We start from the raw sequence: 12,220 nt of genomic DNA on the forward strand, positions 1-12,220 counted from the left end.
CAGAATAATCAGCTGCTATTCTAACTAATACTACAGCTTTAGTTAATCTTAAATCTTGTTCATTTTTTATATGTAAAGTAGATTGGGTTAAGTATTAAATCTTACTAGACAGCGGGGAATCCAAGAACAAACAGTGTCTCGACATGTTGCTTTCCTTCGATAATTGTTTATTAATACAGTATAGTATTTGAAATTAATTATTTTCTATATATAAGTGGTGATAATTAGTGGACTTCGCTTTTTTATGAAAAATAAGTATATATTTATAGTGAGGCAACAAGAACAAAAAAAAAAAAATCTACTTATTATTAAATCACAGATTTTTCAATAATTGAAAAATAGGTATGAGTGCATGAACATATTAAAACTAAATTATAATATTATATACTATAACTCTATAAGATATCATTAATTCCACAATCTCTCTTTAAATCAATTTTTCAAAAATGAAGCCAAAACTGAACAATAAACTAACCGTAGTGCCACATAAAATTATATAAGGTCGGACCATAGTAAAAAAATATCCACTATATAAAGTCCACAGATGCTGTGAATTTAATTAAAGGGCAAGTACCCAGCTGTAAAGCCTACAACTTTTCTTTCTCATTTATGGTGCGAACCTTTTATTGTCCTGCCCAATGCATTTTTCTAATAGTGAGTATTTAATATTTTCTTGGTTTTTGTATAATTTCAATTTTCAAGGAGAAGATAATTCGATTCGATGCATATTACTCAAAAACGAAGAAAATATTACTTTGTGTGTTATATTTCGCGTGTCGACATTATACGTTAGTAGTGGAGTATATAACCGTGTGTACGTAGGACAAATCAGTCGTTGGATTAGTAGTTGCCAACAGTTGCCTTAACTAAAATAAATTGGTATTTTAGTCGTTCCTTTGTGTTTGTTAGGGTGAAGATAATATACTAAATTTGTGATACTAATCATAGATACATTACGACAAAAATACGGACCTGTTCATTAGTCGAAAATTATCTATATAAAGCCGAAACAGATTATTAATGTCCTATTTTTCTCATCATTATCAGATCTTTTTAATAAAAATAGAAATCATTACTTTGTGATATACTACAATTGATTTGTCATAATTTATAGGTATGATTGCTTTTCTTGATTTCAACATAGTCAGATACTATTTATTTTCCGAATTTGTAAGTCAAAATTGTTATTTGGGATTTCTTAAAATAAAAATATAATTAACGATAGATTTCGTGCTATGCCCGGTAATGTTAAATGTAGAACATGGGATGTTTTGTTTTACTTAATTGTCAATCACTAAATCAGATATTCGGATTAGGAATTACGTCAAGTGCCAATCTGATTGTTATCACCAAAATCGTATCTTATTGCTTTCAAAACCAATTAACGTCAGTCCATTTATATATAGAAAAAAACAAAGTATTTAATTAAACTGTCCAGTCCATTTATCACTAAGCACTTTCATAAAACCAAAATTTAGCAGTCTACTTTCATAAACGTTTGTTTCAACTTTCAACTATACTCTTGTAGACCAATTCCCGTACCAAAGTCGTATTGAATAGTTTCTGTGTTCAGTGTTTTTTTTAAACTATGTACAATTCTGATAGGCCAAAAATATTTTCGAAATATAGTCACACTTCAATTTAATATATTTAGATTCATAGTTAAGAAAATCACTGAAATTGATTTCAATATATAAAAAAAAGAAAGAAAATTTAGAATATAAAAATTATAATTACCAATTTTTTTTTTGATTTAGTAGCAAACAGTGCTGCTAAAAGGGGTAAACTGGTAAAATATAGAAGAAGAAAAAAAAATATAAGTTTTTGAAAACTATAGGTTCCACTGATATCATTTCCCGTTGCTACTTTGAATCTGAACATTATTTTTGGTTTCTGAATCTATGTTTACTTGTCTTTCAAACATTATGACTCACATATCGATAGTATAGCTACAACGTAACTTCAAGCAAGGACACATGGAAATTTAGGAGTAAACACATCACACATGCAAACTAGCACCCTCAGTTTTTTGTCCGCCTACGATATATAGCTGGACCGAACATACATGAATCCGTTTTTATCCAGTCCAATTATGATTTCGAAGATCATTCATCCCTCAACAAGAATTGTCATATTACGAATCATCATCGTACCAAGGGTGAGTAAGTGAGTAACACCACTTCATCTACAACCCATTGTTTACAAAGTCTCTCGGTTTAACTTAACTGAATTTTACTCTAGTTATAATCCCAACGCTACTAGGAGTTAGATTTGTTAAAACTAAATTTGACTAGCTAGACACATGTTATACGCATGAATGACTTGTAATAATAATGGTAGTCCATTTGATTTTCCTTCATAACCGTACCACACAGTAAGGTTGTTTCATGTGAAAATTATTGTGCGTTACATAAATGGAGTTCGTGAGCCCATAAAAGTTCAGGTGAAATTACTTCTCATGAATCGAGTTTTACACAACCCGGTGAAAATAAGGGAAATGGATAAATATTATACACACACACACACACACACACACACACACGGCTACAAAAAGACTCTTTAAATTTGACACGTTAACTCTACTTTTTCAGGAGTGTCTGAGGCCCACTCTGATAATAATATGTCAACTAAACTTTCTTTTAACAAACAAAATTACCGTTGCATAAGACACATGCCAATTATAATTTCGATATGAAGAAAGAAAGAAAGAATATAAGACGAAAACTTTTTTTTTTTTTTTTTTTTTAATTTTCAAGATGCTAGGAAGTAGCCAAATCCAAAGCATTGACTCTTTATCCAATGTCTCACCCTTTGTCTTCAACTGTTCTCTCATCCTTCACCCACAATCTCTTCTCTCTCTTTCTCTCTCCTTATAACAAAAGAGCAAAAAGCTTCCTTCGTTTCACTATTTCTCCATGATTCTGAATTCCACAGAGAGAGAGACATTACTAAAAGCTAAGTAAACTTTTCTGCCATGGCTGAGAAGAAGAAGCATTTACATGAGCTTCTTGAAGATGACCAAGAGCCTTTTCATCTCAACCATTACATCTCTGACCTTCGTTCTCAGATGGGTTACTCCGATTTGCGTGTCAAGAAGCGAAAGTCCGACAACAACGCCGCCACGTTTCCTCCTCCTGGTTTGTTCTCCTGCGAGAGTTCTTGTTTCTTCACCGCTCATAAATCTCCAGACCCAAGAAAGTCTCCACTCTTTGAGCTCCGCTCTCCGGGTAAGAAAAAGACACGTGACGGTCGTATTTTCCTCCAGATTCCGGCTAGAACCGCCGCAATTCTCTTGGATGCAGCGGCTAGGATTCAGAAGCAGCAGTCCGAGAAGGGTAAGACGACCAACAAAGCTCGGACCAGAGGAAACGGGTTTGGTATGTTCGGGTCCGTCTTGAAGCTGCTAACAAACCGTAAACCAAAACCACGTTTGGATAACGCTGATGAAAACGCGATTTCTTTAGAACGCGGGTCGGAACCAACGAGTAGTAGTAGCCGGAGAGAGCGTTTTGTGGAGATTGGTGATAAGTGCTTTTGTGACAGCCCTTTTCACTTCGTTCTTCAAACAAGTCCTTCTTCCTCCGGTCCCCGGACTCCTCACTTCACATCGACGGCTACTTCTCCGGCGCGACGCAGTACAGAGGTTTGTCTCCATCTCTCTGTTCTTAATAAAATCTTTACCCAACAATAGTCTAAAATATGGACAATTATGTAGTCTTAATTTTATATCAGAACTAAGATGTCCAAATTTTATAAAAGACAAAAAAAAAAAAAAAAAAAACGCTAATAATTTAAATCTCGAAATGATAAAACCATAACTCTTAATGGTGATTTTTTTTTGTTTCTTTAAAATTTTGGAAGATATAACCTATCTGTTTCTCAGTTATTCCTATATAAATGCACTACTTAAAATTCCATAATTAAAATAAATTACTAGACAGTAAAAAAAAAGGTTAAAAAACATTCTATGGAAAACCTGAAAAAACATCTTCTGATTAGAGCAGAGACACATGGCCGGCTGATAATTGTCTCTGTATCACTGTATGATATGACTGAATCAGGAAAGTTTTTTCAGGAAGTACGGTAAATATGTTTTTTACTCTAGAACAACGCATATGCCCTTATTTTCGAATGAACACCAATCGTCGAGCTTGGTTATGGTGGGGGTGTTTATGGCATTTACATTCCTGCGGTCAACACTCCCCACTGTGACGATTATTGCGTCTCTCAATCTAGACTTGAAAGTTTTCAAACCAATTAAAATTAGTTACTGCCAAATTATCAGAACTCTATCTTTGAATTCAGTGGGTTAAGTCTTAAATGTAGACCAAACCTTGTGTAATTATTGGCTACAAACTCTTAGAATGTCATTAACTTTTGTGAAAAAGTTGGGATCTTTTTTTGGGGAAGAATTAAATTGTATGTTTACAAAATTCAAAAGTTAAATTTTACCTTTTCAATTTCTTGTGGTTTTAGTTCGTTTTTTTTTCCTTTTTTTTTAAATGCATAGTAAAAAAAAAACCTAAAATATTGATATAGGTAACATGGAGAAACCCTTAATAGGTACGTAAAATAGTGCGATAAGGATATAAATTTGAAATAGCTAAAAATAGTTGTGATCCAGCGTCAGAAATAGTAAGAGACAGAAAATGTTGAAACCAAAAGTGTGTTAAATGAGTTGTAACAGGACGAAGATAGCGATGAGACAGAGAGCTTAGAGAAAGTGAGAGGACAAGAAGAAGAAGATAAAGAAGAGGAAGACAAGGAACAATGTAGCCCTGTCTCTGTACTTGACCCTCTTGAGGAGGAGGAGGAGGAGGAAGAGGAGGACGAGGACCACCAACACGAGCCTGACCATCTCAATCTCCTCCCGTGCAGCTTTGACGTTGTACAACGTGAGTATCCAATATCTTCCATCACATCACATGGGCTAGTGGAATTGAAAGGCATAGCTTGAAAATGGTCCCCATATCGTATTAAGGGTTTGAAATGTTGTGTTTTGACTGAACAGGGGCTAAAAGGCGGCTACTTAAGAAGCTTCGTAGATTTGAGAAGTTAGCGGGGCTGGATCCGGTAGAGCTCGAAGGGAAGATGTCGGAAGAAGAAGAGGACGAAGAAGAAGAGGAAGAGTATGAGGATAGTGAGGAAGACGATAACATAAGGATTTACGATTCAGATGAAGAATATGAGGACGTAGATGAAGCAATGACACGAGAGAGCCGATGCGCAGAAGAGGAGAGGAGTAAGAAGAAGAATGATGAGAGGCAGAAGAAATGGAGGATGATGAACGCATGGAAGGTAGGGTTGGGAGCAGAGGAGGATGTGGACGTGGTGGTGCGGAAGGATATGAGAGAGGAGACCAGAGAATGGACAAAACACGGTGGAGAAGTGGAAGAGGCTGTGTCCGATCTCGAGCTCTCTATTTTCTTCTTCTTGATTGATGAACTTTCCCACGAACTTGTCTCTTCTTCTCCATGAACAAATAATGAATTTTGGTTAGAGCAAGAAAATTAGTAAATTTTTAGAATTAGAAATTTCTGACTTGATAAATCCAGGTTTTTCTTATCACTATTCATAACGCTTCTAAAAACATTACAACGTTAATCTCTCCTCTTACACCACGTCTTCTATTGTACAACTCTTAGTTGATAATGTTCTTTAAAGAATAACACTTTTTTTTTTTTTTGTCTAACGGTTTTATTTTTAGATAACTAGTTATTCAAGAAAAGTATAAGTAATGTGTATATTTGGGAAACATTCATTGTTTAGCATATAAGTATGAACTTTCTGTTTGGTTATATCAGTTTTGAATTACGTACAACCGGTATATGGTTGTTCCAGGAGGAGTTTGAGTCAGCCTCAGCTTAATTTTTGAATAAGCAGCGTAGCTGACGTTCTCATAATCGAATCCACTCTGGCATTCTCATAATTGCAGGCCCAATAAGAAAAAATTAGTAGTACTTGAAGAAACAACAAAATTAGAAATAAAATTTTTAAAGTCATTAGTATTAAAATGACCGAAATAAGGACCCATTTGTGATTCATGGTTATAAAATAAATACTTACAATATAGGGACGTAACTAAAGGACCATATACTATTTGTAATGAGATGCTTAATAGTATGACATATAGACCCAAGTTTTTAGGTTGAAAAATCTGATTGGATAAAATCATTGCCTAGCCTGATGTTCTTTTGGATTATTTAAACATACTTGCGTTTATCGGATTGATACTATGTCGAGGTGTATGCTGTGCGATGCGTATGTTAAAATTCTCATATCATGATTTTTGTTTTTGAATTATGATTTCAGGGTCAGGGTCGGCCGGTCGGTTTCGGACAGACAGAATAAGAAATTAGTCAGTTAGGAATAGACTCACACCAAATTTTGTTAGGCTTCTCTCGGGTTCGGAGTCTCGGACATGGATGGTCCGATTAATTGACACCTACGTGATACCAACCAATTTATATTTTTTGTGACCAACCAATATTTTCTAACATTGTATATAACTTTTAGATTGTTAACTTGAAATCTTATGAACAGCGTATATATAACTCTAAAAATAAAATAATAACAACCACTACTAATTCTTCATAGGAATATCGGAGGATCATGGAAGGACCAAGTCATTTAGCCATCAGTACCAACTTCCACTAAAAAATCTCTTAAACTAAATATATGAAATATATCATCAACCGGAGAAGGGACCAATCTCCATTATGTAACGACTAAGTGGACCAGCAAAAGAAAATACCAATCATAAAGACTAGTTTAGTTCCAAAACTACCCCTTATCACTTGGTTTATAGAATATAGATATCATTTTCATCAATTTCACACCAATAAAAATGGTGGACGCAGGGGAGCAACCGCCTTCTGCCTCCGTACCCAACGAGGGAGAAAGCCTCCTCAAGATCCGCATTGAAAGGATGCATAAGAAGCTGAAGGAGCCACTGCGGTTGCTTAGCTCGGCCGCGGGAAAACCAACTTGCTCCATCTTCCGAGTACCTCAGAGCATGATTGACTGTAACGGAAGATGCTATGAGCCGCGAGTGGTCTCGGTTGGACCGTACCACCGTGGCAAAATGCACCTCAAAATGATCGAAGAACACAAATGGCGTTACCTAAACGTTCTTCTCACCCGAACACAAAACCTAACTCTAGAGGATTACATGAAGAGCGTGAAGAGCGTGAAGAGCGTTGAGAAAGAGGCTAGAGAGTGTTACTCTGAGTCAATCCACATGGATTCAGAAGAGTTCAACGAGATGATGGTTCTCGACGGTTGCTTTATTCTTGAGCTGTTTCGTAAAGTTAGCAATCTTGTTCCTTTCGAACCAAACGATCCACTTGTGTCCATGGCTTGGGTTCTCCCTTTCTTCTACAGAGACTTTCTTCGTCTTGAGAATCAAATCCCTTTCTTCGTTCTTGAAACTTTGTTCAATCTCACAAGAGGAGATAACGAAGAAGAGACCAACACTTCTTTACCGTCTCTAGCGTTTGCCTTCTTCAACAACATGATGCACAGAACAGACGAAGATGTCGCCAGGTTCAAAGAGCTAAGAGCCAAACACCTCCTCGACCTCGTTCGGTCAAGCCTCATCCCGGAGAGTGGGCTTCACGAGCCGCCGGTAACGAATCCAGGGAAGGAGAAGATGCCGTCCCACATCATCCACAACATCTCGAAGCTCCGGAGAGCCGGGATCAAACTCCGGGAGCTGAAAGACGCAGAGAGCTTCTTAGTGGTGAGATTCAGGCACGGAACGATCGAGATGCCGACGATCACCATCGATGACTTCATGAGTAGTTTCTTAGAGAACTGCGTGGCCTACGAGCAGTGCCACGCGTCGTGCTCGATGCATTTCACGACATACGCGACGCTCCTAGACTGTCTGATGAACAGTTACAAGGACGTTGAGTATCTATGCGACCAAAACATCATAAAGAACTATTTCGGAACAGACATAGAGATCGCGGAATTCGTGAACAGTCTAGGCAAAGACGTGGCGTTCGATATAACACAGTGTTACCTCAAAGACTTGTCTGAAGAAGTGAATGAGTATTACAAGAGTGGTTGGCACGTGACGTGGGCTAGTTTCAAATTCACTTACTTTAGCTCTCCTTGGTCTTTTGCCTCGGCTCTTGCTGCTTTTGTTCTTTTGGTCTTGTCCGTTATCCAGACTATATACACTGATTTTCAGGCCTATCATAAATAAATTCAAAATTTCATTATATTGCAATTCAACAATTATGTTGGTGTTATTACTTGGATGAAGTAAATGCAATTAGTGAGAATTCTAGTATTTAAATCCTACTTCTATTATTGAGCATATATGATAATGTGTTTTTGGGATTAGTTGTCCAAACATGCATCTATAATATGTATGAGTTATAAATAAATGGTGTGGAGATGGATGATAAATAATGACAACTATTCAATAATTAAATAAAAGGTTATTGAATAGCGTGTAGACAACTATTCACTGCAGCTACGCCGCACAGCTTTGGGGTCACGTGCTCCCTAGACTGGGTCTTCCACCTCTCATTTTCTCTTCTTGGCAGACTCTGGTTCATTGGCTCCTCGGCACCACCAGAAACCTCCCCTCCACATTGAAGAAGATTGTCATTCAGGCTACCATATACGCTATTTGGAAAGAGCGCAACTCTCGTCTACACGAAGGACCTATATCCTCTCCTGATGCTTTCTTCCGGGTACTTGACAGAACTATCAGAGACATCCTCCTTGCTCACCAATATCGTAAACAAGGAAGAGGTCTTTTGGCTCCTTGGCTCGCCCACATCACTGGCTGAGCTCCCTGCTTTTTCAACCCTGCATACTCAACTATTCAGTTCAGTTTCTCTGCTTTTTAGCTTCTTCCCTTTCGGATCTGTCACAAATGTCGTCTACAGCTTTTTATTTTTTTTTGGGCTGTAACTGCTGCTTTAAACTCTTGTAAACCTCAAGTTCCATTTTGGTAATATAATTAACAGTTATCAAAAAAAAAAAAAATTATAAAAGGTTTTATTATTAGCAAAAATACGAGAAAGGTTGACGGTAGGAATTGGTCATGTCCAAAATCCTCAATGTTTCAGTCCACGTATAACAACAGCTCAGGCTTCATAATCACAATAGTAAGACCTGGAGACTTTTGGTAATTTCCTGGAACTAACATAATAACATTTGACATGTAATTTATTCTAGTAGTGTACATGTGGAAGGTTTGACCAAATTTGGATATTGTGCTTCTAGATATTGTGCTTCTAGATACTTTGCCTTAAAGGTAAAAGGTAAACCTATATATCTACCATGAATGTCGTGAATGGCCCCTCTGGTTTTTAACGGTAAACTATTGTTTACACACGAAGTAATTTATTTTTAATATCTATACAAAAATCAAACGTGTAAAGTTGTGGAATACACAAGAGTACGATTACTGAAGACTTTCCTAACGGCTCTCGAAATAGCTACGTTTGATGTTTCCTCTTTACCAAGTCTCTCGAAGAAGACTCGGTCTCTTCTTCGTCAAACAATGTCTTAACTTAAGCAAGCCCCAATGCATATATAAACACATAAACACACAATCCAATATATACATATTTCAATCAACACATAAACACACAATACAATATACTTCTGATATTTTCCTTCTTAACATATATCGTTTCCAAGATCGTCATTTTGTGAATCATCTGTCACTAAATATAGCAGGCCAGACGGAAATAAAAAACTGATAGATTATACTGGGATGCTTCGAGATCACAAACTTTCTAAGCTTGAGAGGGGCATTGATATTCACACTACGCGTTCCCGAGGGGGCAGTCTAGTCCAAGAAGTTATAGAGAAGCTTGAGAGATTCAAAGTACGTACGGTTAACATCTTGGTGGGAGGAGATGATGAAGAACAGAAGAAATAAAACAAATCAAATGTTTGAATTCATTCATTCTTAACGAACAACACTTTTACTTATTCGTTGCTCTTCATTTTTCTTGTGCAGCTATTTTAAAGTAAAGTAGTGTTTTAACGGGTCTGTCCTGGGACTACATGGGTTTATTATAGTTTCAAGAAGCCCAAATAGTTCAAATATGTTTAGACTTTCGTATTATGTATGCATCAATTTTTTCCATGCATATCAAAGAACTCTAATTTTTTCAAGAGTATTTGTTTTTGAACATATGTATTTATATTTATTTTTGATGTAAAAATTCGGATGGACTGCGTTGCTTTTAAGCCAATAAATGTTTTAATTTTATTTTAAGCAGAATGCTATATTAATTTATAATCATTTGTAAAATATTAAGCCAATAATTTTTTTATTTTGTTTGCGTTTTCTCATTTACAACTTCCAAATAATATTCAATTAAATTCAAAAATGTCACGTCATCTTTGGGACCATGACCATTTAAAACGGATGAAAATAAAATTTCATGAGTAGTAGTAGATCATATTAAAAGATAAAATATATATTTAAAAATCAGCAAGCCTTATGAATTTTTATCCATCTATATAAAATAAAAAGAGTATCAGCCAAGATAATTTAATACGTAATATTACGGTCTTAACGGGGCCTAACAATTTTTCAAAAAGATATTTAATTATACACGGCTGTGACGCCCAAAATAATGAGAAAAGAACATGACAAAAAAAAAAAAAACAAGAAGTAAGACGCGACGGGTCTGAAGGGATCGCGTAAAATGGTCACAACAAGCGGTGAACCCGCCACAAACAGACCTCATGGCCAACCCGTTGAAAACACCCTACGGTAACAGGAACCCGCCAAAAACGGCCTAACCATGCATGCTATGCATCACTAGACACCATTTTCTTTATTTCATACATACACATATATATATAAACACACAAAATCACATACTTATATATTATATGGTTAAATTGTTTAGTTATCAAGGAAAGTTCCACAAGTAATCGTTGCCTCCAGTGAAACCATCAGCGTCGTAGTAAGCAGCATCAAAGGCAGAAGGACGAGGTGGGCTGAGAAGCATTCCTTCAGCCATATTCATGAGCACATTAGGCATGTCAAATACCAAATCATCGTCCATGAATTCGTTCATATTTGTATTCTCATAACTATCATTCACGTGTGCCACACCGCTTGTTTGGCTGTTATTATTGGCCATAACAATCGCATCCCTAGCAGCACCAAAAGCAGCTGCGGCTGAAGCGGCTGCTGCTTGGATGTCTCCTGGAGACATGGAGGCTGGGACAGGCAAAGAGGAAACCGAGTTTGGGAAGTTGAGCTCAGCTTGAGTGCCTTTGAGGGCTAGAGCGGCCACGTCATAGGCTATTGCCGCCATCTCGGGAGTGGAGAATGTTCCTAACCAGATACGGTTTGGTTTTCTTGGCTCACGGATCTCAGAAACCCATTTGTCTGAGTTCCTTCGTTGTCTTACTCCCCTGTACAAAGGGTGGCGGCCACCATTGTCCTTGGAGGTTCCTTGCATATTGATAATGAGAATTAGGGGTTTGAGGAGGGACGAGTGATGAGTTTGATGATGGAGTGGAGGAGGACGAAGCCATTTTATATGGGGCAGTTAAGTTAGTTTGAAGAGTGAAGTAGTAGTGAAGAGTGAAGAGTGAAGGAAGTGCAAACCAGTTAGGAATGAAGAGAATACGGTTTGGGAGGGATTGATCACAGCTTGGAGATGATGAAGTTAAAGCTGTAAAGACAGCTTTTTAATTGCTCCTCTTGTTGGATATCGCGTTTTTTTTGGGTGGTGGCCAATTAAGTCGCAAATGTATATATGTTTCTGTCTAAAAGTGGTCGTTTTCGCCTATCACAGGTTCATGAATATACATGTTTCCTCATGATCTTGACATCACTTTATTGAAAACACTTTCTTTTTAGATATTAGCTTCTTAATTTGTGTGATTTACATATAATGAAACTAAACTGTACAACTCATATATGTACAAGTATTTATCTATGTATATAACTATATAATTATATTATGTACTCAATATCCATGGCATAATCACTTCCCCATTGGCATGATCAGGCTTTTTAATGTATTTTATCTACGTATTTCCTATATATTGTTTACTTTGGGGTTAATGGTTATTTCTCAACAGAAATAAATATAGAGTTGACTTGCTGCTGAAGGATATTTATATAATAATCACATCCAAAAGTGTCTTAAGAATAACTTAGTGTGTGAATATTGCTGTTTGGGTCAATTTCGTTGAGGCTTTATCACTCCACTAAACA

At 36.6% G+C, this 12,220-nt stretch overlaps 4 protein-coding genes across 4 annotated transcripts; 3 read left to right on the forward strand and 1 right to left on the reverse strand.

Annotated features, from left to right (window-relative positions):
- The first annotated feature begins 2,564 nt into the window (after positions 1-2,564).
- On the forward strand, positions 2,565-5,550 carry LOC104782063 (uncharacterized). The gene is made up of 3 exons (XM_010506887.3): positions 2,565-3,643; positions 4,688-4,895; positions 5,012-5,550. Exons 1-3 carry the CDS (start codon positions 2,975-2,977, stop codon positions 5,476-5,478), a joined length of 1,344 nt encoding a protein of 447 aa, XP_010505189.2. The 5' UTR covers positions 2,565-2,974; the 3' UTR covers positions 5,479-5,550.
- A 987-nt stretch (positions 5,551-6,537) lies between these two features.
- On the forward strand, positions 6,538-8,228 carry LOC104782064 (UPF0481 protein At3g47200). Its single transcript, XM_010506889.2, has one exon. The coding sequence runs from the start codon at positions 6,848-6,850 to the stop codon at positions 8,210-8,212; it is 1,365 nt and encodes a 454-aa protein (XP_010505191.2). The 5' UTR covers positions 6,538-6,847; the 3' UTR covers positions 8,213-8,228.
- Positions 8,229-9,652: 1,424 nt separating this feature from the next.
- Positions 9,653-9,910, forward strand: LOC109132541 (uncharacterized; the record flags this gene model as incomplete). The annotated part of the gene is made up of 1 exon (XM_019244210.2): positions 9,653-9,910. A coding segment is annotated over one exon (258 nt), but the record flags the coding sequence as incomplete, so codon positions are not given.
- Positions 9,911-10,569: 659 nt separating this feature from the next.
- Positions 10,570-11,627, reverse strand: LOC104782065 (ethylene-responsive transcription factor ERF024). The gene has a single exon (XM_010506890.3). The coding sequence runs from the start codon at positions 11,454-11,456 to the stop codon at positions 10,899-10,901; it is 558 nt and encodes a 185-aa protein (XP_010505192.1). The 5' UTR covers positions 11,457-11,627; the 3' UTR covers positions 10,570-10,898.
- Positions 11,628-12,220: the final 593 nt, after the last annotated feature.

This window comes from Camelina sativa, chromosome 4 (genome assembly GCF_030686135.1).
Source record: "Camelina sativa cultivar CO46 ecotype springtype chromosome 4, ASM3068613v1".
Classification (NCBI taxonomy): domain Eukaryota; kingdom Viridiplantae; phylum Streptophyta; class Magnoliopsida; order Brassicales; family Brassicaceae; genus Camelina; species Camelina sativa.